The following is a 25,410-nucleotide window of genomic DNA, read 5'->3' as shown; positions in this document are numbered from 1 at the left end:
TTCAGATTTGAACTATGATTAGTGACATGTTACACCAATATATGAGGTATTTCACGAGTTGAAACGAAGTTGCCAGCCTATTTGACAAATGAGGCCACAAAGTTGCTGTTCCTTGATAAAATAATAGCAATGTAGCACTACTGCAACTCCATTGTGAAAAGTTATTATGGGTTGGCCGATTTGAAATAAAATCTGTTATGTGCCAGTAGTAGACAAAAAACTTGTTCTTTAGCTAACGTTAGCTACTGTAGCTAGCTAGTTTATAAACCAAGCTAGTTAGCATACAATATAACGTGTTATTGTCATTATTTAACGTTATTTAGCCCTTTATTATTTGTTTGCTAGCCAAATGATCAGTGCATGTCAAAGAAGTTCACATTTCTCTGCTTATGAAAAAAAAATATTGTTGGAGCTGATGGGGGAATTTACTAAGATAGAGGATAAAAAGACTCAACATGACTTTCAAAAAGATGGAAGACCCCATGGCCATATTATGCAATAGATTTAATGGATTGACACGGTTTTAAGAGAAGAGGGACCCAAATCGGATGAAGGCGTGCTGGAAAAATTTCAAAGAGAAAGCCAAAAAGGATGCGGCAGAGGAGAGGCAGGCAGTCTATTGCCCCTTGTACACCTAAGAATCTAGCTCTCCTGTAAAATCCAGCTGCTGTTTCCTCTGTAGGATTCAACCATATGTACTGATTCGTCAGACCAGCAATACCACTGGACACTCGGACTACAATCCTGCAGATGGTTGACTTGTGGAGTCCAAAAAGATCCCCATCCACCATTTGGAAACATCCAGTTGCGTAGAACTGTAGGGCCAACAGGAGCTGAAGTAGTGGGGGTACAGCCACGTTCCTATCACTCCAAAGCTTAATGGTTTGTGCAACCTTCCTTCCCAGTTGCATTACAGAGTCTTTGGAGAAGTGGTATCTCCTTGAAAACTCATCATTATCATAAAACTCAGGATTCAAATTGTCTCTAATTATTCTGTGAGGAACTGTAGTTTTGGTTTCTCCACAGATCTGCTGCCATTTATCAGTTAAACCACCTCAAGTGGCAGTTCAGAATTAACCTCCAATCTAAGTTTATATAAACTTAGATAAATGTATTTTTCTTAAGTAATTTACACCTCTGATTAAATCCATCCTCAATAATTTAAATGGAGTTGTTTTTAGGGGTATCTGTACTTTACTATTTATATTTATGACTACTTTTACTTCACTACATTCCTGAAGAAAATGATACTCCATACATTTTCCCTGAACCACAAAAGTGCTTGTTACATTTTGAATGCTTAGCAGGATAGAAAATGGTCTAATTCACACACTTATAAAGATAACATCCCTGGTCATCCCTACTGCCTCTGATCTGGAGGACTCACTAAACACAAATGCTTTGTTTTTAAATTGTGACCCTGGCTATCCATAAAAATAAGAATAAATTGTACCGTCAGGTTTGCTTAATTATTTTAAATTATTTGTACTTTTACGTTTACTTTTGATACTTAAGTATATTTAAAACCAAATACTTTTAAACTTCTACTTAAGTAGTATTTTACTGGGTGACTTTCACTTTTACTTGAGTCATTTTCTAATAATGTATCTTTACTTTTTTCAAGTATGAAAATTGAGTACTTTTTCCGCCACTGAATTTAATTTAACTATGATTAATTTAAAACTATGTTTAACATTTGGTGCAACAAGATTAATATATAAACCCTTGATTTGACTCAGTTTAAGAGTTACTCCATGTTGCTGCAACCCACCCATAGTGTTACCTTTTTCTCTCTGCTCTTACAGATCACCTATAAGGCTCTGAGCTCCTTGGACCCCAGTGCAGACCTGACCACCCAGCGCGGCAGGGTGTTCAAGCTACGCAACGAGACCCATCACCTGTTTGTGGGGCTCTACCCAGGCACCACCTACTTCTTCACCCTCAAAGCCAGCACCAACAAAGGTTTTGGACCCCCTGTTACCACCCGCATCGCCACCGAGATAGCAGGTGAGTGAGACCTGTTCAGAGCAGATAGTCTTAATAGTGGTATTACGTTGGTATCAGAAGTTCACATACATACAACAGCAAGCACTACTGTAACAATGTACGCTGAGAGCCGGGAAGCAAGTTCAATTTGTTTTAATAAATAAATAATGTTTTAATAAATAAACACAACTAAATACAAAACAAGAAACACAAACAACGCACAGACATGACACTGGAACAGAAACAGGAGCAATGATGACTTGGGAGGAAACAAAAGGGAGTGACATATAAAGGGCAGTTAATCAAGGAGGTGGTGGAGTCCAGGTGAGTGTCATTATGTGCAAATGTGCATAATGCCTGTGACAGGTGTGCGCCATGACGAGCAGCCTGGTGACCTAGAGGCCGGAGAGGGAGCACAGTTGACAACTACAACAGAAATTACGTGCACCATTGTACCGTAGCAGTTTTGTTCTCCTTTTCCCTTTTTGTATGTTGTATGAAAGTAAAAAACAAACGCTGTGACATTGTAAAAGGCTAAGTTTAAAAAAAATATATTTTAGAACATGGCTCGAACACCTGACTAAGACTTGTAAGGCCAGTATATTATTGTTCATTTTTTAAATGGAAACACCTCAGTAAAACAGTGACCTTTCACATGTCTATCTAGGGATCGCATGCTGGGAATGATTCATAAAGTAGTGTGAGTTTCAATGTAGAAATTAAGCTAGAGTAGAATAATATATTTATACGCTGAGATAAAACAAAGTTGGGGATGAAGAAAATCACGTGGTTGGCACGTTATTGACAACGTACCCCACATACAGTACACCGAATGTAGCAATCAAACATTGTTCATCATTGTGCACCATTCATTTGAACCATGTCATTCCTGACATTCATAGATAGAAATGGTGTAACACAAGCATGAAGGATTTGTCTTCTTATCTCTGAAAGTAAACATTCCCTGTCTCAGTTGTCAGTCATCCAATAGACTAGAGCCTTGACGGCCTGGAGCATCAACACCTTTCTCTTTGATTCCTGAACGAATTGGCATTTCTAATTCCAGGCTTGGTTTATCTAATCAATGTTGTCCAATGAATGTTTTGGAGATAATGAAGACGTGACATTTTAAAGAGATGGCACTATCGTGACGTGTATAGGGCAAGGCTTTCACACCAACATGCTTGTGTTAGGATACATCTTTAAAAAGGTCAATCTTTAGCAATGGCTTTATGGACAATATTGACTTAGGCCAATTCCATAGTCTATTTACTGTTACTGTATGCCATACTCCGTTCTGGATTAGCTTCAGCAATCACAGGGCTAAATCCATTATTGCCATGATGTGAGGGGACCAAGTGCATTTTAAAGATAGGAATTCAACAGGGTTTTGTTCATTAAGAAACAAGAGTAATGAACACTTGCCCACTTGCCCTAATGAACACTTACTTGATCTCATCCCCTCTGAATCTTTCCCCACCAGCCCCATCGATGCCGGAATACGAGACAGACACGCCCCCTCTGAACGAGACGGACACCACCATCACAGTTCTGCTGAAGCCTGCCCAGTCCAGAGGAGCTCCCGTCAGGTACCACACTATGACATCACTTCCTGTCAAAAGTTACATGTCCAAGTGTCTCTATTTTCGAAGTGTTAACTTCATCTTAGTCTGCTTCAAATGTGAAAACGCTGGCATAAAGCCTAACTCACACATTTTTTAGCATGGCATTATGGAGGTGTCAGATTTACAAAATAATGGTGTGTGGAAAGAATTTATATTAAATTGTATATATTGATTGTTTTAACTGCTTATCTGCACACTAAGAAATTAATTTGTTCATACACAACACATGATACAATATAGTTTTATTCGTTTTTCGTTCTGTATATATTTCGTACATATTTTAATCTCACTTTCCAACTAGAGCTGAATATACTCTCCTGCAACCCGCATCACCCAATGTGGTACGGATCTGCTTTTTCTATACTTTACTTTAGAACCGGAACCCCCATCAGAAGCTAGCCAGCTAACTAGCTACTAGCTAGTACTCAGTTAGCCATTGCTAGCGGTCTTCAAAGCTAACTAGGACACCAGCGCGACATCAACCCAGAGCACATCAGACTGCTTTTTCTCCGGATTCCTACCGCAAGCTCTGAACCTTTACACCGGATCATCGCAACTAGCTAGCTGCAATCCGAGTGGCTACTCCTGGCTAACGTCTCTGTCCCAAAACAAGCACCAATTAGCCTTGAGCTAGCCTCGAGCTAAGCCCATCTCCCGACTAGCCGAAGAGGCCCAACAATACCTCTTTTGCCAATTGGCCTGGACCCTTTACTGCCGACACGGAGCCCCGCCGATCCATCACGACTGGTCCGCCGACATAATCGTCCGAGGTGGTTTCAACAGGCTTTTCCGTTGCGACATCGCCAAAGATCCATCTGCTGGCCAAGGCCCGCGAGCTTTCTGAAACACTGTGTCTCCAGCTCACCTAGCGTACTAGAGCACCTGTAGCATACTCCTGGGCTACAATTACCCGGGCCCACGACCGGTCTGTCGATGTCACCGCATGAAGAGGAATAAACAGACTCACCCCATCGCGACGTCCCCCCAAAGGTTAACTCTCTAGCCCTCGCTATCTCCCTGCTTGCTAATTCGGCCTGCTAACGGCTAGCTTGTCTAGCCCGGGCCTACGAACTGTTAGCTTGTTAGCACAGGCCTGCTAACCATCTGAATCACTGCATCCCAAACTCTCTGAACCCATTTACTTTCTATCTCTTTTTGATTTTTATTTTGTTTATACCTTCCGGAAACTTGCCTCACCCACTGTGGTACGGAATCGCTGTTACTTTTAATTTTAATTTTATTTTTATGACACACTCAAGAACCTCCAGACGCTAACCAGCTAGCTAGCTACAAGCTATTTAGTCATTGTTAGTTTAAAAATAAAAATAAAAAAAAACCTGGATAACACTCGCCAGCCCAGCCCCCTGCCCCATCCACCGCTGCCCCCTGGACACTGATCTCTTGGCTACATAGCTGACGCACACTGGACTGCCCATTAATCACGGTACTCCACTCTGCTTGTTTGTTTTATCTGTCGGCCCAGTTGCCTAGTCAACGCCATTTTACCTGCTGTTTGTTGTGCTAGCTGATTAGCCTCGCCCACTGTTTTTAGCTAGCTTTCTCAATTCAACACCTGTGACTACTGTATGCCTCGCTGTATGTCTCTCCCAAATGTCAATATGCCTTGTATACTGTTGTTCAGGTTAATTATCATTGTTTTAGTTCACAATGGAGCCCCTAGATCCACTCTGCATACCCCTGTTACCTCCCTTGTCCCACCCCCCACACATGCGGTGACCTCACCCATTACAACCAGCATTTCCAGAGATACAACCTCTCTCATCATCACCCAGTGCCTGGGCTTACCTCCGCTGTACCCGCACCCCACCATACCCCTGTCTGCGCATTATGCTCTGAATATATTCTACCATGCCCAGAAACCTGCTCCTCTTATCCTCTGCCCCCAACGCTCTAGGCGACCAGTTTTGATAGCCTTTAGCCGTACCCTCATACTACTCCTTCTCTGTTCCGCGGGTGATGTGGAGGTAAACCCAGGCCCCGCATGTCCCCAGGTACCCTCATTTGTTGACTTCTGTGATCGAAAAAGTCTTGGTTTTATGCATGTCAACATCAGAAGCCTCCTCCCTAAGTTTGTTTTACTCACTGCTTTAGCACACTCTGCTAACCCTGATGTCCTTGCCGTGTCTGAATCCTGGCTCAGGAAGGCCACCAAAAATTCAGAGATTTCCATACCCAACTATAACATCTTCCGTCAAGATAGAACTGCTAAAGGGGGAGGAGTTGCAGTCTACTGCAGAGATAGCCTGCAAAGTAATGTCATACTTTCCAGGTCCATACCCAAACAGTTTGAACTACTAATTTTGAAAATTACTCTCTCCAGAAACAAGTCTCTCACTGTTGCCGCCTGCTACCGGCCCCCCTCAGCTCCCAGCTGTGCCCTGGACACCATTTGTGAATTGATCGCCCCCCATCTAGCTTCAGAGTTCGTTCTGTTAGGTGACCTAAACTGGGATATGCTTAACACCCCGGCAGTCCTACAATCTAAGCTAGATGCCCTCAATCTCACTCAAATCATCAAGGAACCCACCAGGTACAACCCTAACTCTGTAAACAAGGGCACCCTCATAGACGTCATCCTGACCAACTGGCCCTCCAAATATACCTCTGCTGTTTTCAACCAGGATCTCAGCGATCACTGCCTCATCGCCTGTATCCGCCACGGAGCCGCAGTCAAACGACCACCCCTCATCACTGTCAAACGCTCCCTAAAACACTTCTGTGAGCAGGCCTTTCTAATCGACATGGCCCGGGTATCCTGGAAGGACATTGACCTCATCCCGTCAGTTGAGGATGCATGGTCATTCTTTAAAAGTAACTTCCTCACCATTTTAGATAAGCATGCTCCGTTCAAAAAATGCAGAACCAAGAACAGATACAGCCCTTGGTTCACTCCAGACCTGACTGCCCTCGACCAGCACAAAAACATCCTGTGGCGGACTGCAATAGCATCGAATAGCCCCGTGATATGCAACTGTTCAGGGAAGTCAGGAACCAATACACGCAGTCAGTCAGGAAAGCTAAGGCCAGCTTCTTCAGGCAGAAGTTTGCATCCTGTAGCTCCAACTCCAAAAAGTTCTGGGACACTGTGAAGTCCATGGAGAACAAGAGCACCTCCTCCCAGCTGCCCACTGCTCTGAGGCTAGGAAACACTGTCTCCACCGATAAATCCATGATTATCGAAAACTTCAATAAACACTTCTCAGCGGCTGGCCATGCCTTCCGCCTGGCTACTCCAACCTCGGCCAACAGCTCCGCCCCCCCCGTAGCTCCTCACCCAAGCCTCTCCAGGTTCTCCTTTACCCAAATCCAGATAGCAGATGTTCTAAAAGAGCTGCAAAACCTGGACCCGTACAAATCAGCTGGGCTTGACAATCTGGACCCGCTATTTCTGAAACTATCTGCCGCCAATGTCGCAACCCCTATTACCAGCCTGTTCAACCTCTCTTTCATATCGTCTGAGATCCCCAAGGATTGAAAGCTGCCGCTGTCATCCCCTCTTCAAAGGGGGAGACACCCTGGACCCAAACTGTTACAGACCTATATCCATCCTGCCCTGCCTATCTAAGGTCTTCGAAAGCCAAGTCAACAAACAGGTCACTGACCATCTCAAATCCCACCGTACCTTCTCCGCTGTGCAATCTGGTTTCCGAGCCGGTCACGGGTGCACCTCAGCCACACTCAAGGTACTAAACGATATCATAACCGCCATCGATAAAAGACAGTACTGTGCAGCCGTCTTCATCGACCTCGCCAAGGCTTTCGACTCTGTCAATCACCATATTCTTATCGGCAGACTCTACAGCCTCGGTTTTTCGGATGACTGCCTTGCCTGGTTCACCAATTACTTTGCAGACAGAGTTCAGTGTGTCAAATCGGAGGGCATGCTGTCCGGTCCTCTGGCAGTCTCTATGGGGGTGCCACAGGGTTCAATTCTCAGGCCGACTCTTTTCTCTGTGTATATCAATGATGTTGCTCTTGCTGCGGGCGATTCCCTGATCCACCTCTACGCAGACGACACCATTCTATATACTTTCGGCCCGTCATTGGACACTGTGCTATCTAACCTCCAAACGAGCTTCAATGCCATACAGCACTCCTTCCGTGGCCTCCAACTGCTCTTAAATGCGAGTAAAACCAAATGCATGCTTTTCAACCGATCGCTGCCTGCACCCGCATGCCCGACTAGCATCACCACCCTGGATGGTTCCGACCTTGAATATGTGGACATCTATAAGTACCTAGGTGTCTGGCTAGACTGCAAACTCTCCTTCCAGACCCACATCAAACATCTCCAATCGAAAATCAAATCAAGAGTCGGCTTTCTATTCCGCAACAAAGCCTCCTTCACTCACGCTGCCAAGCTTACCCTAGTTAAACTGACTATCCTACCGATCCTCGACTTCGGCGATGTCATCTACAAAATGGCTTCCAACACTCTACTCAGCAAACTGGATGCAGTCTATCACAGTGCCATCCGTTTTGTCACTAAAGCACCTTATACCACCCACCACTGCGACTTGTATGCTCTAGTCGGCTGGCCCTCACTACATATTCGTCGCCAGACCCACTGGCTCCAGGTCATCTACAAGTCCATGCTAGGTAAAGCTCCGCCTTATCTCAGTTCACTGGTCACGATGGCAACACCCATCCGTAGCAGCGCTCCAGCAGGTGTATCTCACTGATCATCCCTAAAGCCAACACATCATTTGGCCGCCTTTCGTTCCAGTACTCTGCTGCCTGTGACTGGAACGAATTGCAAAAATCGCTGAAGTTGGAGACTTTTATCTCCCTCACCAACTTCAAACATCAGCTATCCGAGCAGCTAACCGATCGCTGCAGCTGTACATAGTCTATAGGAAAATAGCCCACCCATTTTCACCTACCTAATTCCCATACTGTTTTTTATACTGTTTTTATTTATTTATTTTTCTGCTCTTTTGCACACCAATATCTCTACCTGTACATGACCTGATCATTTATCACTCCAGTGTTAATCTGCAAAACTGTATTATTCACCTACCTCCTCATGCCTTTTGCACACATTGTATATAGACTGCCCATTTTTTTTCTACTGTGTTATTGACTTGTTAATTGTTTATTCCATGTGTAACTCTGTGTTGTCTGTTCACACTGCTATGCTTTTATCTTGGCCAGGTCGCAGTTGCAAATGAGAACTTGTTCTCAACTAGCCTACCTGGTTAAATAAAGGTGAAATAAAATAAAATAAAATAAAAATGACAGTGCAGTTAATGCTTAGGCCTAATTGCACAGGTTTTTACTAAAGTAGTACCCCTTTCTTTCTCAAAAAAGATAAGTTATAAGCACAGAATTCAATTCATATTTATCTCGACCTTGAAATGGTTCACCGAAGTCCACAGAATCTCCTAAATTAAAAACGGAATTATTGTTCTTCCTGTGGGTGTTTTGAGGTATTAGAAGCAGTCATTCATATAAGTGCAATTTGTATGCAAAATGCATTAAGGGGATCAAGTTCAATTTGTATTGTTGTTGGCAGAGCAACACAGTTCTTTTAAAAGTTTCATCGCATTTAGTTCCAGTTTTGAAAACATAGCCTTGACAAAACAGACACGACATCCTCACTTATGCCAATTCAACACTACTGGCCGTTGGCTTGGAACAACAGCTTAACCGCTTTAGGAACATCAATCGCAAGCAGTTTGTTGACATTCATGAAAATATGGTTAGTGTGTGCATATTGAAATAGGACATTTTATGCTCAACCTAACAACTCAGAAGGAAACTATTTCCCAGTGTTAACCGAATCCCTCAATTGCCCTTACGGGCTAACATTTGGTCAGAAAGAAAATGTTTATGTTTGCTATTGGGCTAACAATATTTCCAGGCCTTGTGTAGAATTATAGAATTGAAAATTCTAAAGGGAATAATACACTTGTGAAATTGCTAAATAGGAATTTAAATCTAAGTGGGTATTTACAGTATTCTATAATATAATATACATGCTATATTACATTTTCTGATTCATCAACTACTAAATCCTTTCGTAAAACACTTCAAATATTCCCCTAAGTGTATAAGGTTCATTGCCATATTTCAAATTACATTGTATTTGTCACATACACCAAATTCAATGGGTGTTAACTTGCTTACGATCTCTTCACAACGATGCAGAGTTTAAAAATTATACTTAAAAGAAAAATAGTAACAGAAGAGGAATAAAATACACAAGAATGGAGCTATATACAGGGAGTACCAGTACCAGATCAATGTGCAGAGGTATGAGGTATTTGAGGCAGATATGTACATGAAGGCAGGTTAGTGACGAGGCATCAGGATAGATAAAAATAAGGTATTTGAGATAGATAGGTACATGAAGGCAGGGTAAAGTGACTAGGCCTCAGGATAGATAATAATAAGGTATTTGAGGTAGATATGTACATGAAGGCTGGGTAAAGTGACTAGGCATCAGGATAGATAATAATAATAATAAGAGTATGTGAGTGAGTGTATATATAGTCTCGTGAGTGTGCATAGAGTCAGTGCAAGATAGAGTTAGTGCAGATAAATGTTGTTTTATGCTGAAAACAAGTCATTACTTTGGAAATAACAATAGACTACATGTCACATACTGTACAGATAATGCTTTAAAAAGTATAATGGTCTCTAGAACATAAAAGCTTTGCTTTAATGAAAATGTTTACCAAAAAAGCTCATGACAAGATCAGCCGGGGTGTTGTTACATCCATCCTGCACATACGGATGCAACTAAGCCTTTTTTCTAATGCACTTGTTTGGTCTCTGAAAGCCATTAGTTTGAAATTGATATTTTCTGTCAGAGAAAAGTCCACGCTCCTTTGGTCATCAGCAATTATCCCATATGAAAGATGCCAAATTAGAGTCTAGGATAATTTGCCCTAGTCCTTCACTGAAACATACATTTCCCTAATTGCATATAATTGTGAAGTGTGTTCTTGGCATAGATGGACATAATTGCGGACAACCACTATAGCGCCCCAGGGCTCAAAAGAAGTCCTTATCCATTCATGAACCCCAGAGCAGAAACAAACCCTCCACTCATTATCTTCCTCTCCATTGACAGGGCCTTTAAAAAAAAGCCAGTTTAAAGACCACTCCCTCTGGCTCCTCACTTCTAATTAGGGGTAGATTTCCCTCTACTGGTCCCTCACAGAAATGACTGCCCAATAGAAGTGCTGCCCCCAGACAAGTCTGTATTTATATGTTGGTTTCTATTCTAAATTTAAAGTAAATAACATATCCTAATCCATGGAGTTACCTTTATTTTCCAAAAGGTCACCAAACATTATATATTTTTTGGTTAAAAGTCCACATCTTCAGCAGGTGATGTAATTCACACTGGAGAAATGAACGTACTAATCGCAAAGCAAATTGAAAGTTTGAAATGTTGTCAATTTGGAGTGGTATGAATAGTTGATTGGAGCTTAAGAGAGAACAGCAGTAAGACTCTCTGGTCAGATAAACTTTGTATATAGTTTTAAACTGACCCGACACATACAACAAACCCATTCTGAATGTAAAACACTATGTATATATTCAGACATTAGGTAGTTCCTTATTAAATGCAATTGTTTTTATTAATTCATTTTTAAATCAATATTTAACTAATTTCTTATGGAACCTGGGGTCGAGTTAAGGGCCGTATGTATCAATTGTCTTAGGGTAGGAGTGCTAACACAGAATCAGGTACACCATGTCCATGTAATCTTACTCATTGTGTTCTAAAAGACCAAACTGATCCTAGATCACCACTACTACTCTGAGACGCTTCATACAGTGCCTTCAGAAAGTATCCACCACCCTTGACTTTTTCCACATGTTGTTGTGTTACAGCCTGAATTTAAAATGTATTAAATTGAGATTTTGTGTCACACACACAATACCCTTCAATGTCAAATTGGAATTATGTTTTTTGTAATTTTTACAAATGAATTCAAATGAAAAGATGAAATGTCTTGAGTCAATAAGTATTCAAGCCTTTTGTTATTGCAAACCTTGATAAGATGAATGGTGCACGGTGTGCAATAATAGTGTTTAAGAAGATGTTTTTTAATGACTCATCTCTCTACCCCACACATATAATTAGCTCTAAGGTCCCTCAATCTAGCAGTGAATTCCAAACACAGATTCAACAACAAAAAAATGGGAGGTTTTCCAATGCCTCACAAAGATGGGTGGAAATGTTTAAAGCAGACATTGAATAGCCGTTTGAGCATGGTGAAGTTATTAATTACACTTTGGATGGTGTATCAATACACCCAGTCACTACAATGCTACAAGCGTCCTTCCTAACTCAGTTGCCAGAGAGGAAGGAAACCGCTCAGGGTTTTCACTATGAGGCTATGGTGAAGTTATTTTTATTTATTTTATTTTTTTCACCTTTATTTAACCAGGTAGGCAAGTTGAGAACAAGTTCTCATTTACAATTGCGACCTGGCCAAGATAAAGCAAAGCAGTTCGACAGATACAACGACACAGAGTTACACATGGAGTAAAATAAACATACAGTCAATAATACAGTATAAACAAGTCTATATACAATGTGAGCAAATGAGGTGAGAAGGGAGGTAAAGGCAAAAAAGGCCATGGTGGCAAAGTAAATACAATATAGCAAGTAAAACACTGGGATGGTAGTTTTGCAATGGAAGAATGTGCAAAGTAGAAATAAAAATAATGGGGTACAAAGGAGCAAAATAAATAAATAAATTAAATACAGTTGGGAAAGAGGTAGTTGTTTGGGCTAAATTATAGGTGGGCTATGTACAGGTGCAGTAATCTGTGAGCTGCTCTGACAGTTGGTGCTTAAAGCTAGTGAGGGAGATAAGTGTTTCCAGTTTCAGAGATTTTTGTAGTTCGTTCCAGTCATTGGCAGCAGAGAACTGGAAGGAGAGGCGGCCAAAGAAAGAATTGGTTTTGGGGGTGACTAGAGAGATATACCTGCTGGAGCGTGTGCTACAGGTGGGAGATGCTATGGTGACCAGCGAGCTGAGATAAGGGGGGACATTACCTAGCAGGGTCTTGTAGATGACATGGAGCCAGTGGGTATGGCGACAAGAATGAAGCGAGGGCCAGCCAACGAGTGCGTACAGGTCGCAATGGTGGGTAGTATATGGGGCTTTGGTGACAATTACACTCTGGAGGCTGAGACAGGAGGGGTCAGGAGACACTGAGGCCCCATCCGAGGACACCCCCGGACAGGGCCAAACAGGAAGGATATAACCCCACCCACTTTGCCAAAGCACAGCCCCCACACCCCTTGAGAGATATCTTCAACCACCAACTTACCATCCTGAGACAAGGCTGAGTATAGCCCACAAAGATCTCCGCCATGGCACAACCCAAGGGGGGGGCGCCAAACCAGACAGGATGACCACATCAGTGAATCAACCCACTCAGGTGACGCACTCCTTCCAGGGACGGAATGAGAGCCCCAGTAAGTCAGTGACTCAGCCCTTGTAATAGGGTTAAAGGCAGAGAATCCCAGTGGAAAGAGGGGAACCGGCCAGGCAGAGACAGCAAGGGCAGTTTGTTGCTCCAGAGCCTTTCCGTTCACCTTCCCACTCCTGGGCCAGACAACACTCAATCATATGACCCACTGAAGAGATGAGTCTTCTGTAAAGACTTAAAGGTTGAGACCGAGTTTGCGTCTCTGACATGGGTAGGCAGACCGTTCCATAAAAATGGAGATCTATCGGAGAAAGCCCTGCATCCAGCTGTTTGCTTAGAAATTCTGGGGACAATTAGGAGGCCTGCGTCTTGTGACCATAGCGTACGTGTAGGTATGTACGGCAGGACCAAATCAGAGAGATAGGTAGGAGCAAGCCCATGTAATGCTTTGTACGTTAGCAGTAAAACCTTGAAATCAGCCCTTGCTTTGACAGGAAGCCAGTGTAGAGAGGCTAGCACTGGAGTAATATGATCAAATGTTTTGGTTCTCGTCAGGATTCTTGCAGCCTTATTTAGCACCAACTGACGTTTATTTAGTGCTTTATCCGGGTAGCCGGAAAGTAGAGCATTGCAGTAGTCTAACTTAGAAGTGACAAAAGCATGGATTAATTTTTCTGCATCATTTTTGGACAGAAAGTTTCTGATTTTTGCAATGTTACGTAGATGGAAAAAAACTGTCCTTGAAATGGTCTTGATATGTTCTTCAAAAGAGAGATCTGGGTCCAGAGTAACGCCTAGGTCCTTCACAGTTTTATTTGAGACGACTGTACATCCATTTAAGATTAATTGTCAGATTCAGCAGAGGATCTCTTTGTTTCTTGGGACTTAGAACAAGCATCTCTGTTTTGTCCGAGTTTAAAAGTAGAAAGTTTGCAGCCATCCACTTCCTTATGTCTGAAAGTGTTATGCTGGTGAATGAGGACCCAAAAGCGACTTATCGAAAACAGAGTCTTTATTCCAGTATATGACAAAAGTAATAATCCTGGAAAAATCAAGAAGAAAACAAAACAGGAAAAAACTTAAATCCACTCGTAGTAACGAGGACAGACTGGAGACTCGACCATTGACTGCAGGTTGCTTCGGGAAGGCACCGACCGTAGCAGACTAAGACACCTGCTCACACGCAGCATCTGAAGGAGACAAAACACGACAGGGCGAGACAAGGACACAGAACAGCGAAACATCATACAAGGATCCGACAAGGACAGAAGCGGAAAACAAGGGGAGAAATAGGGCTCTAATCAGAGGGCAAAATAGGGAACAGGTGTGAAAAGAGTAAATGAGTGAGTTAGGAGAATGAGGAACAGCTGGGAGCAGGAACGGAACGATAGAGAGAAGAGAGAGAGGGAGGGGGAGAGAGAGGGATAGAAAACGGGAACGAACCTAATAAGACCAGCAGGGGGAAACGAACAGAAGGGAAAGCACAAGGACAAGACAATATATGACAAAACATGACAGAAAGACATGCTTCTAGCAAGGGCAATTTTGGGGCTTCACCATGTTTCATTGAAATGTACAGCTGTGTGTCATCCGCATAGCAGTGAAAGTTAACATTATGTTTTCGAATAACATCCCCAAGAGATAAAATATATAGTGAAAACAATAGTGGTCCTAAAACGGAACCTTGAGGAACACCGAAATGTACAGTTGATTTGTCAGAGGACAAACCATTCACAGAGACAAACTGATATCTTTCCGACAGATAAGATCTAAACCAGGCCAGACCTTGTCCGTGTAGACCAATTTGGGTTTCCAATCTCTCCAAAAGAATGTGGTGGTCTTGCAGACGACATTGAATGTTCCTGAGTGGCATAGCTACAGTTTTTTCAAAAAAAATGAAATGTCTTGAAAATCCACGTCATGACTTAAAAATGGCTGAATAATGTGCAAATATCGTACAATTCAGGTGTGCAAAGCTCTTATAGACTTCCCCAAAAAGTCTCGCAGCTGTAATCACTGCCAAGGTGATTCTAACATGTGTTGACTAAAGGGGTTGAATACCTATGTAATCAAGATATATTACTGTTTTCTTTTTCTTACATTTTTTAAAATGTTAGAATTGTGCTTCCACTTTCACATTACATAGAATTTTGTGTAGATTGTTGTCAAAAAAATTACAATTAAATAAATGTTATTCCCACCTTGTAACACAACAAAATGTGGAAAAAGTCAAGCAACGTGAATACTTTCTAAAGGCACTGGTCAGACCTCTGATGATGACCCTTGGCCTTTTCCCTATGTTCCTCCCCAGTGTCTACCAGCTGGTGGTGAAAGAGGAACGCAAGCAGAAGGTGCGGCGGGCAGCCGACGCGCAGGAGTGCTTCCCCGTCCCCGTCAGCTTCAAGAATGCCTCCATCTTGGATTTGCCCCACTACTTTGCGGCGGAGCTCCCGCCCACCTACCTGACTGTGGTTCAGCCCTTCACCGTAGGCGACAACAAGACCTACAACGGCTACTGGAACCCCCCCCTCTCTTCGTCCAAGAGCTACAGCATTTACTTCCAAGCCCTGAGCAAAGCCAATGGGGTGAGCTGTCATACCTCCTTTTAATTAAGATCCATCACTGTTCAATGTCCATCGCTGTTGTATGTTATCCAGATACAGATTACGGTTGTCACACTACCAGTATCACCATACTCAGAAGTATCATGACAAGCAAACAAAACATGAAGCAGACTTAATTTTGAGAGAAAAACAGTCATTTTGTGAACAAACAGCCTTACTGTCATTTGGAGTCATTTTCCAAGCTATAAGACATTTACATAAAGCAGGTTTTTAAAAGACTAAAGTGTTTAGCTTACTTTGTGTTATCCTCTTTGCCATAACACATTTAGTATTGTAGTATCATGATAATGGTATTGTGACAACCCTAATACAGATGGGGTTTTCTTTTTCAATGGAATGTCTTTGTTCAGCCTTTTAGTGAATAATGAAAGACCACATTTATCCCACGCTATCTTGAATCACATCAAGTTCAGTTTTTGAAGGTGTAATTTACTACGGGGTGCGTGCTCCCCTTATTTCTGGTTTGAAGTACAACTAAGTTGATTTATGATCTAGTAATACATACCTATCAGCCAATTGAATGTACAGTAAAATTGCAAAAGGGATGTGTCACATCCTGGAGAGACGAAGCAGGAACGGGGAGTCAAACATTTAATAATGAACGGACATGGAACGAGACCGGAACAGCGCCAGCAAACTGGTAAACACAGACAAAAAAACGATCAATGCAGCAGCGGGGAACAGAGCAGGGAACAGAGCTGGGGAACTGACAAATATAGGGGAGGTAATAAACAGGTGATGATTGAGTCTAGGTGAGTCCAATATCGCTGATGCGCGTGACGAGGGAACGCAGGTGTGTGTAATAGACGGCAGGAGTACGTGATGCAGGGCAGCCTGGCCCCCTCAAGCGCCAGGAGGAGGTAGAGCGGGAGCAGACGAGACAGGATGTACATTAGCATTTGCCTGTTCTTCTTTGTTTCTTTGTTTGTCTTCTCAGTGTGCCTGAGCGGGGGTCACATTGACTTCATGATTTCATTGTATCTCAGTCAATTCAATCTATGAGTTATAGGCTCAGTGAGTCTTTTTGAGTCTTTTTGATAAAGTTATTGCATAAAATATGGATTTAGCTTGGTAGTTTAGACCTGCCATCAAGAATAAGGCATTTATTTCACGTCTCTCGTTCCTTAATCTGTTTCTCTTTTCACTTAAATTGTCCCCCATTACATTCAGGTTAGATACCAGAAATGTAAAATCATGTGCGGCTGTCTCTCCGTGGCTTTAAAGTATGCCAGCCCATCATTATTATTTAATCTAATGGTTTTTCCATTTAGCTATTGTCAGATTTGTAAATGCTCATTGTAAACCGCCGCTACTCACTTATACTCTCCATCTTTCAGTAGACTACATAGTGTACGTACTGTCGGTACTGTGCATATTCCCTTACCCGCTACTACAGCATGAAATAACCATGTGATTTGAGTTGTTCATGATGGCAGCACTGCTTGGATCCCTAGTTTGCTCATCAAGTCTCCTTTCACGGGTGGCATCCCTAAGTTGCCATTCTTTCATCCTTTCATTGTGCCAATTAGAAAGCATGCACATCAAATGAGACCGAGCAGGCTTTTCCGAAGCTATGCGATGCCACCCAAGTGCCCCGACATAAAAGACAAGAAAATACATTGCCTAAGGGTGGAGAGTTTAAGTCTGGAAAGAGAAATAGGGGAGGGAGAGAGAGAGAGAGAGATAGTGAGAGAAAAGAGGGTCGAGGGAGGCTTTTCCTCCCAATACAGACGAGCTGTCTGCTGATTCCTCAGCCAGGGCGGGTGCCAACTACAGTCGCCAACTCTCCTGGCACTGCCAATTGCGCTCGAAACAATCCCCGCTCTGGCCTCTCAAGTCCCCCAGGCTTCTTTCTTGAGTACAGGCTGCTTGTCCTACACAGTAGTGGCTAGGAGGGCGGCCATATTGACAGACTGGTCATATTTGCGTCAGGATTTGGTCCCCCCAGGATATGATGTTAAGGCTTGACAATTAAGACACAACACACCTTCTCCATTTCCTGTAGTACCAACCAGACGGAAGCAAATTAAGAACATTTTCCGTGTGCTTTTGCCCAACATCTAGAATTTTGAACATGGAGAAACTATATGCTTACGCAGCAGTATTCAGGTGCTTTCAAAGTGGCACAAAGCAAAGAGCTGAACCTGAACAGTGACACAGAAAGATGGGAGAGAAATGGAACAAAGCAGGTGGCACTTTGATAAAATGGCCTCCAAATGCAGCCTTCCCCTTGACAGGTAAAAAGGCTCACGTCGGCCATGCAGCCTCAAAATAACCACAGTTCCCCCAAAGTGGAGGGCAGGAGTTGTTTTTCGTATGACAGTGGGTGTCAATCAGATTTGATTCCCCTGTACTCGGCACAAAACGGGAAGCGCATCCATCAGAAGGAGCACTCCCTGTAAAAACCAGAGTGCCTTACCCCATTGTCCCGTGGCAGACAGACAGACTGCGTCCGAGACCACCCAGACTCTCACACTCAGTAATGATGTCAATGCTTTGGCCTGTCACCAAAGGTAGTTTAACTGAGTCAAAATTAAATGTGCTCTTCTCTCCTTGCCCCCTCTTTAACACTGTTTCAGTTCTGACTGTATCTGAAGATACTCACCTTCAAGCCAATCAAAGATCCTATTACAAATTCTTCGGTCACGTACGTTTCCTTTCGGGTCAGGCCCAAATTATTGTCTCTTGCTATGTGAACGTGTCTGCGTGTTTATTTATTTATATACTAATGAGATATTCTGAGTCATAGTGTTTTGGGGGGGATGGAGAAGGAGTTTCCTTTTATTCTGTCTTACTTGTTTTTGTTCAGTTCTTAAGTGGCATAATTATCATATAATTTCAGAAGAACAAAAGTACCACATTTTGCTTCAATGCTTATCTTTAGTGTTAGTTCCTGGAAAGTCGCATGACATGTCAGACCACAGTTTAGACTGATGATGTGAGCGTGTTAGGACTCTGGGGCAGTCTGTGTCTTCTACAGTGGTTCCACCAGCTGCACCACAGGGACTTGGTATTCAGCTCAGGCTAGCACTGTTAGCCACAAGATGTGTACCAACTCCCAACTAGAGACCTGCATCTGCAACTCAGCCTTAAAAAAGCAGCATTAATAAATCCTCTAAAGGATCAGACACTAAAAAAAAGAATTGCCTAAAATGACAAACCCAAGTCTAACTGCCTGTAGCTCAGAACCGGCAGCAAGGATATGCATATGCTTGATACCATTTGAAAGGAAACACTTTCCATTTTCTGGAGATGTGAAATTAATGTAGGAGAATATAACACATGAAATCTGGTAAGATATAATACAAACAATAAAACATCCATTTTATATTTGGTTTTTGTTTCATCATTTTTGAAATGCAAGAGAAAGGCCATACAATAATATTACATTTTATGCGCAATTTAGATGTTGTCCACTAGATGGCAACAGTGTGTGTGCAAAGTTTCAGAATGATCCAGTGAGGCATTGCAATACCGGACAATATTTTGCAAGTCTGCCCAAATGTGCCGAATTGGACAATTGATACATTTTCAAGTACATAACTATAGAGAACATACAAAATGATATGATAATACAACATTTCATTTACACACTACCAGGATTGTCATACATGATGGATCATTAGCTTATGCACTAACTTTCAGACATCTAGATGGCTGGGCAGGGTGGGTGTCGAGCCAGAGACAGCAGGGGTTTAAACTGTAGAACCCAGTTCCTACATTTGACTATAAAAATTGATTTTATCAAACAAAACTATGCTGCATTTTATCTCTGGGACCCTCAGGATGACAAATCAGAGCAAGATTACTGAATGTAAGTACATTATCTATCTTCAGAGATGAATGTATCTAACCAGTTGCCGTGATATATGTTTTTTGTTGTGCACTCTCCTCAAACAATACCATGGCATTTTTTCAATGTAATATCTACTGTAAATTGGACAGTGCAGTTCAATTAACAAGAATGTAAGCTTTCTGCCCATAGAAGACATGTCTATGTCCTGGAAAGTTTGCTGTTACTTACAACATCATGCTAATCATATTATCGCACATTAGCTCAACCGTCCCGGTATAGGGACAGCGATCCCGTAGAGGATTTATAAACAACAATCCTTAAATAACTTTCTAACTATCGGAAAGAATATAAATTGACCCTACATTTATTAAGTCTACTGCTCATACTCTTGAGGCTTGCTCATTACCATCTTGTTGTAAAAAATATACAGTAAAATTACTGTATATACGTTACAGTAGTGCCACGACTACAACGTTACTCTACATATCTTACAGTAGTGCCAAGGACTACAACGTTACTCTATATACGTTACAGTAGTGCCACAACTACAACGTTACTCAATATACGTTACAGTAGTGCCTCGACTACAACTTTACTCTATATACGTTACAGTAGTGCCTCGACTACAACTTTACTCTATATACATTACATTAGTGCCACAACTACAACGTTACTCAATATACGTTACAGTAGTGCCTCGACTACAACTTTACTCTATATACATTACAGTAGTGCCTCGACTACAACTTTACTCTATATACATTACAGTAGTGCCACGACTACAACTTTACTCTATATACATTACAGTAGTGCCACGAATACAACGTTACTCTGTATACATTACAGTAGTGCCACGACTACAACTTTACTCTATATACATTACAGTAGTGCCACGACTACAACTTTACTCTATACACATTACAGTAGTGCCACGACTACAACGTTACTCTGTATACATTACAGTAGTGCCACGACTACAACTTTACTATATATACACATTACAGTAGTGCCACGACTACAACTTTACTTTATATACATTACAGTAGTGCCACGACTACAACGTTACTCTATATACATTACAGTAGTGCCACAACTACAACGTTACTCTATAAAGGTTACAGTAGTGCCACGACTACTTGCCTCTCGATTGAAGTTAGTCGATTCTTGTTTCCTCCTCTTCCGCTCCTCTTCAATACTCCCCGATCCCTATTCAAGAAGTTAATTTCACAGGGATTCTTACACAAGCCATATCAGGAGCTCTATCTCAGGATCATCTAAGAGATGTACTCTCTTTCTCTCTGTACCCTGTCCCTTTTCACGTACAGGTCATAGAAATGGAACAAGAGTACTAATAACTCAAAGATATAGGCAAGCTCTATTATTATTACCCTCTATTTGCATGTTTTTATCAGCTCCTGGCCTTTCTTTCATTTCTATCACATTTATTTTATACGCTTGCCTGATGCTGATATGCGGTTTCAACTCCCCCCGAAGTTCAGTGGATGTGTCTGGGTTATGATATGCTGGAAGTGTATGTGCTTGTGTGTGGAGTATGAATCTCTTCGAACCTCAGCAGATGCTTTTATCTCAAGAAAGAGACATGTTAAAGTGCACTCATTATTACACTCAGACGTCTGTCACTGACTAACTTGACTTAGTCCCTTTGGTTTATTTTGGAGTTTAGGGCGTTCACCATAGCTCTTGACCACACTCTTCTCTGGGCAAGGGCTTTTACTTCATTCAAATCAAATCAAATCAAATCAAATCTATCTCAGGATCATCTAAGAGATGTACTTTTACTTCATTGAGTTCTTAGAGTGGACATCTCCAGTTGTATTTTGGCCTTCCCTGCTTTCTATTTTGTTGTGAGTTGTAGTCCTTTGCCTGTTTTGTTACATTAATTGTGTTTTTGAGTGTGTGTCCAATTCACCTCCATGTCCTTCTCCTGATCAGTCTGTCACGGTATATTTTTTTAGTATTATTTTGTAGGTTCAATGGGTGTTTACAGTAGTTAATTGTATTTGGCACTAATATTGGCCAGTTTCATTCCCTTTATTGACAAGTTTAGCATGTTGTGTATCTGTGTTTGTCATGATCCTCGTAGAGAGGAGACCAAGGCGCAGCGTGATATGAATACAAACTTACAAAACAACAAATGTGACACTATATATAAATATATAAACATTGCAGACACAGGCAACTAGACATAGACAATAACCCACAAAATACCCAAAGAGGATGGCTGCCTAAATATGGTTCCCAAACAGAGACAACGATAAACACCTGCCTCTAATTGAGAACAAATCTAGGCAACCATAGACATATATAAACACCTAGATGGTACACAACCCCATTAACCTACAAAACCCCTAGACAGTACATAAAACACATACATCACCCATGTCACACCCTGACCTAACCAAAACAATAAAGAAAACAAAGAATACTCAGGTCAGGGTGTGACAGTACCCCCCCCACAAAAGGTGCGGACTCCGGCCGCAAAACCTAATATAAAGGGGAGGGTCTGGATGGGCCTTTTTCATGGTGGTGGTTCGGCTGCAGGACGTGGACCCCGCTCTACCTCAGTCTTGGCCCACTTAGGTGGCGCCTCTGGAGCGGGACCCTTGCAGCGGACCCCGGACTGAAGATCATCGTAGAGGGCGTCACTGGACTGAAGAGCGGCTCTGGCAGCTCCGGACAGGAGGGAGATTCCAGCATTGCCAATGCCGTGACGGCAGCTCCTGGTTGGCTGGTGGCTCTGGCAGCTCCTGGCTGGCTGATGGCTCTGGCAGCTCCTGGCTGGCTGACGGCTCTGGCGGCTCCTGGCTGACTGACGGCTCTAGCGACTGGCGGCTCCTGGCTGACTGACTGCTCTAGCGACTCTGGCGGCTCCAGGTTGGCTGATGGCTCTGGCAGCTCCTGGCTGGCTGATGGCTCTGGCAGCTCCTGGCTGGCTGACGGCTCTGGCGGCTCCTGGCTGACTGGCTCTAGCGACTCTGGCGGCTCCTGGCTGGCTGACGGCTCTGGCGGACCCTGGCTGGCTGAAGGCTCTGGCGGCTCCTGGCTGGCTGACGGCTCTAGCGACTCAGGCGGCTCCTGGTTTGCTGATGGCTCTGGCATCTCCTGGCTGGCTGACGGCTCTGGCGGCTCCTGGCTGACTGACGGCTCTAGCGACTCTGGCGGCTCCTGGCTGGCTGACGGCTCTGGCGGCCCCTGGCTAGCTGAAGGCTCTGGCGGCTCCTGGCTGGCTGACGGCTTTGACGGCTCCGGACAGGAGGGAGACTCTGACGGCTCAGGACAGGAGGGAGACTCTGGCGACTCAGGACAGGAGGGACACTCTGGCGGCTCAGGACTGGAGGGAGACTCTGGCGGATCCGGACTGGAGGGAGACTCTGGCGGATCCGGACTGTGACCCGTCGTGGTAGGTTCCGGACTGCGACCCATTGTGGTAGACTCCGGACTGCGACCCGTCGTAGTAGGTTCCGGACTGTGACCCGACGTAGGAGGTTCCGGTCTGCGGCCCGTTGTAGGAGGTTCCGGTCTGCGGCCCGTCGTATGAGGTTACGGTCTGCGGCCCGTCGTAGGAGGTTCCGGTCTGCGGCCTGTCGTAAGGAGGTTCTGGTCTGCAGCCCGTCGTAGGAGGTTCCGGTCTGTAGACTGTTGCCAGATGCTCTGGACTGGGTACTGTTGCCGGACGCTCTGGGCTGGGTACTGTAGCCGGACGCTCTGGACTGGGTACTGTTGCCAGACGCTCTGGACTGGCGAGGCGACTGTAGGCCTGGTGCGTGGTGCCGGCACTGGTGGTACCGGGCTGGGGACACGCACCTCAGGGCGAGTGCGAGGAGCAGGAACAGGGAGTACTGGACCCTGGAGGCGCGCTGGTGGCCTGGTGCATTGTGCCGGCACTGGTGGTACCAGGCTGGAGACACGCACCTCAGGGCGAGTGCGGGGAGAAGGAACAGGTCGTACTGGACTGCCAAGTTGCACTATAGGCCTGGTGCGTGGTGCCGGCACTAGAGGTACCGGGCTGGGGACAAGCACCTCAGGGCGTGCGAGGGGCAGGAACAAGGAGTACTGGATCCTGGAGGCGCACTGGTGGCCTGGTACGTGGTGCCGGCACTGGTGGTACCGGCCTGGAGACACGCACCTCGGGGCGAGTGTGGGGAGGAGGAACAGGGCATGCAGGGCTCTGGAGACGCACAGGAAGCCTTGTGCGTGGAGTTGGCACTGGTGGTACTGGGCTGGGGACACACACCTCAGGGCGAGTGCGGGGAGCAGGCACAGGACGTACTGGGCTGTGGAGGTGTACTGGAGGTCTGGAGTGGAAAGCTGACACAACCCGTCCTGGCTGGATGTTCATTCTAGCCCGGCCAATGCGAGGAGCTGGAATATAGCGCACCGGGCTAGAAATGTGCACTGGAGACACCGTGCGCATCTCTGCATAACATGGTGCCTGACCAGTTACACGCTCCCCACGATAAGCACGAGGAGTTGGCTCAGGTCTCCTACCTGACTTTGCCAATCTCCTCGTGTCACCCCCCCAAAAAAATATTGGGGCTGCCTCCGTGCTAGCCGTGTACCCTTATATGTTTGTCGTTCCTCCATTCTTCTGTATCCCTCCTCGCACTGTTCCAAAGAATCCCATGCAGTCTCTGGCACTCTCCCTGGTTCGATCGACCAACTCTCAATCTCATCCCAGGTTATTACCCATTCGTCCTTCTCCCGGGTCCATTTCTCCATTAAGAGTTGTTCCTCCCAATCACGCTGCTTGGTCCTTTTAAAACATTTTATTTATTTATTTTAACTTTATTTAACTAGGCAAGTCAGTTAAAGAACAAATTCTTATTTTCAATGACGGCCTAGGAACAGTGGGTTAACTGCCTGTTCAGGGGCAGAACGACAGATTTGTACCTTGTCAGCTTGGGGGTTTGAACTTGCAACCTTCCGGTTACTAGTCCAACACTCTAACCACTAGGCTACCCTGCCACCCTAAGGTGGGTTATTCTGTCACGATCATCGTAGAGAGGAGACCAAGGCGCAGCGTGATATGAATACATCTTATATATTTAATGAAGAAAGAACACTAAATCAAACTTACAAAACAACAAACGTGACGCGATATATAAACAGTGCAGACACAGGCAACTAGACATAGACAATAACCCACGAAATACCCAAAAAGATGGCTTCCTGAATATGGTTCCCAATCAGAGACAACGATAAACACCTGCCTCTAATTGAGAACCTAACTAGGCAACCATAGACATATATAAACACCTAGTTGATAAACAACCCCATAAACCTACAAAAAACCCTAGACAATACAAAAACAATAAAGAAAACAAAGAATACTCAGGTCAGGGCGTTACAGTGTTTAACATCTTTTTCATTCCATTTATGTGCTCAGATAATACCAGATGTAAGCTCTGTAAACGTTGTAACAGATTGATGGGGGGGAAAAAAGAAAATAAAAAACTATTGAGACTTGGCTATCCAACGTACTCCAACCCCTCATTCTACTGACTGGGGTAATTTTGACCCTAGAGACATATTTCTGATCATAGCCCAAGGGTGGTTAATTCAATTCTTCAAATGTGTCATGACTTTGTCAATCAACTTGTTCTCAATACATTTAAATCATTGTTTAGTTTTTCTGTATCAAAATGGACTTAAAAAAAAAATCTAGTTCTTTGAGGTAATTTGGATCCCAGCCAAAAACACCTAATTCCACCTAAATAGGACCTTTATCTGAATCTAGGTTTCTCTGGAGACATACTGACACGTTACCAGAGGGTGGAGGGGGACCTGTACCAGTAATTATGAACAGATAGACAGATCACCAGCATTTACATTTACATTACATTTAAGTCATTTAGCAGACTGATCCGTCATCCACACTGATATGTCTGCCAGACATGCAGAGATGCGATTCGCCACCTGGTCATCAGAAGGGGGA

General features: G+C 43.7%; 1 protein-coding gene across 1 annotated transcript in view; it reads left to right on the top strand.

The window, feature by feature from the left end:
* LOC124008536 (receptor-type tyrosine-protein phosphatase T-like) overlaps positions 1–25,410 on the top strand; it is a 553,654-nt gene that overhangs the window by 298,750 nt on the left and 229,494 nt on the right. Inside the window, 3 exon segments of the mRNA XM_046319881.1 lie at positions 1,806–2,007; positions 3,470–3,575; positions 15,346–15,619. Of these exon segments, the coding sequence (XP_046175837.1) occupies positions 1,806–2,007; positions 3,470–3,575; positions 15,346–15,619 (582 nt within the window).

Source organism: Oncorhynchus gorbuscha, linkage group LG21 (genome assembly GCF_021184085.1).
Source record: "Oncorhynchus gorbuscha isolate QuinsamMale2020 ecotype Even-year linkage group LG21, OgorEven_v1.0, whole genome shotgun sequence".
Taxonomy (NCBI): Eukaryota; Metazoa; Chordata; class Actinopteri; order Salmoniformes; family Salmonidae; genus Oncorhynchus; species Oncorhynchus gorbuscha.
The sequence above is the reverse complement of the archived record's forward strand: the minus strand, read 5'-3'. Positions and strand labels throughout refer to the sequence as shown.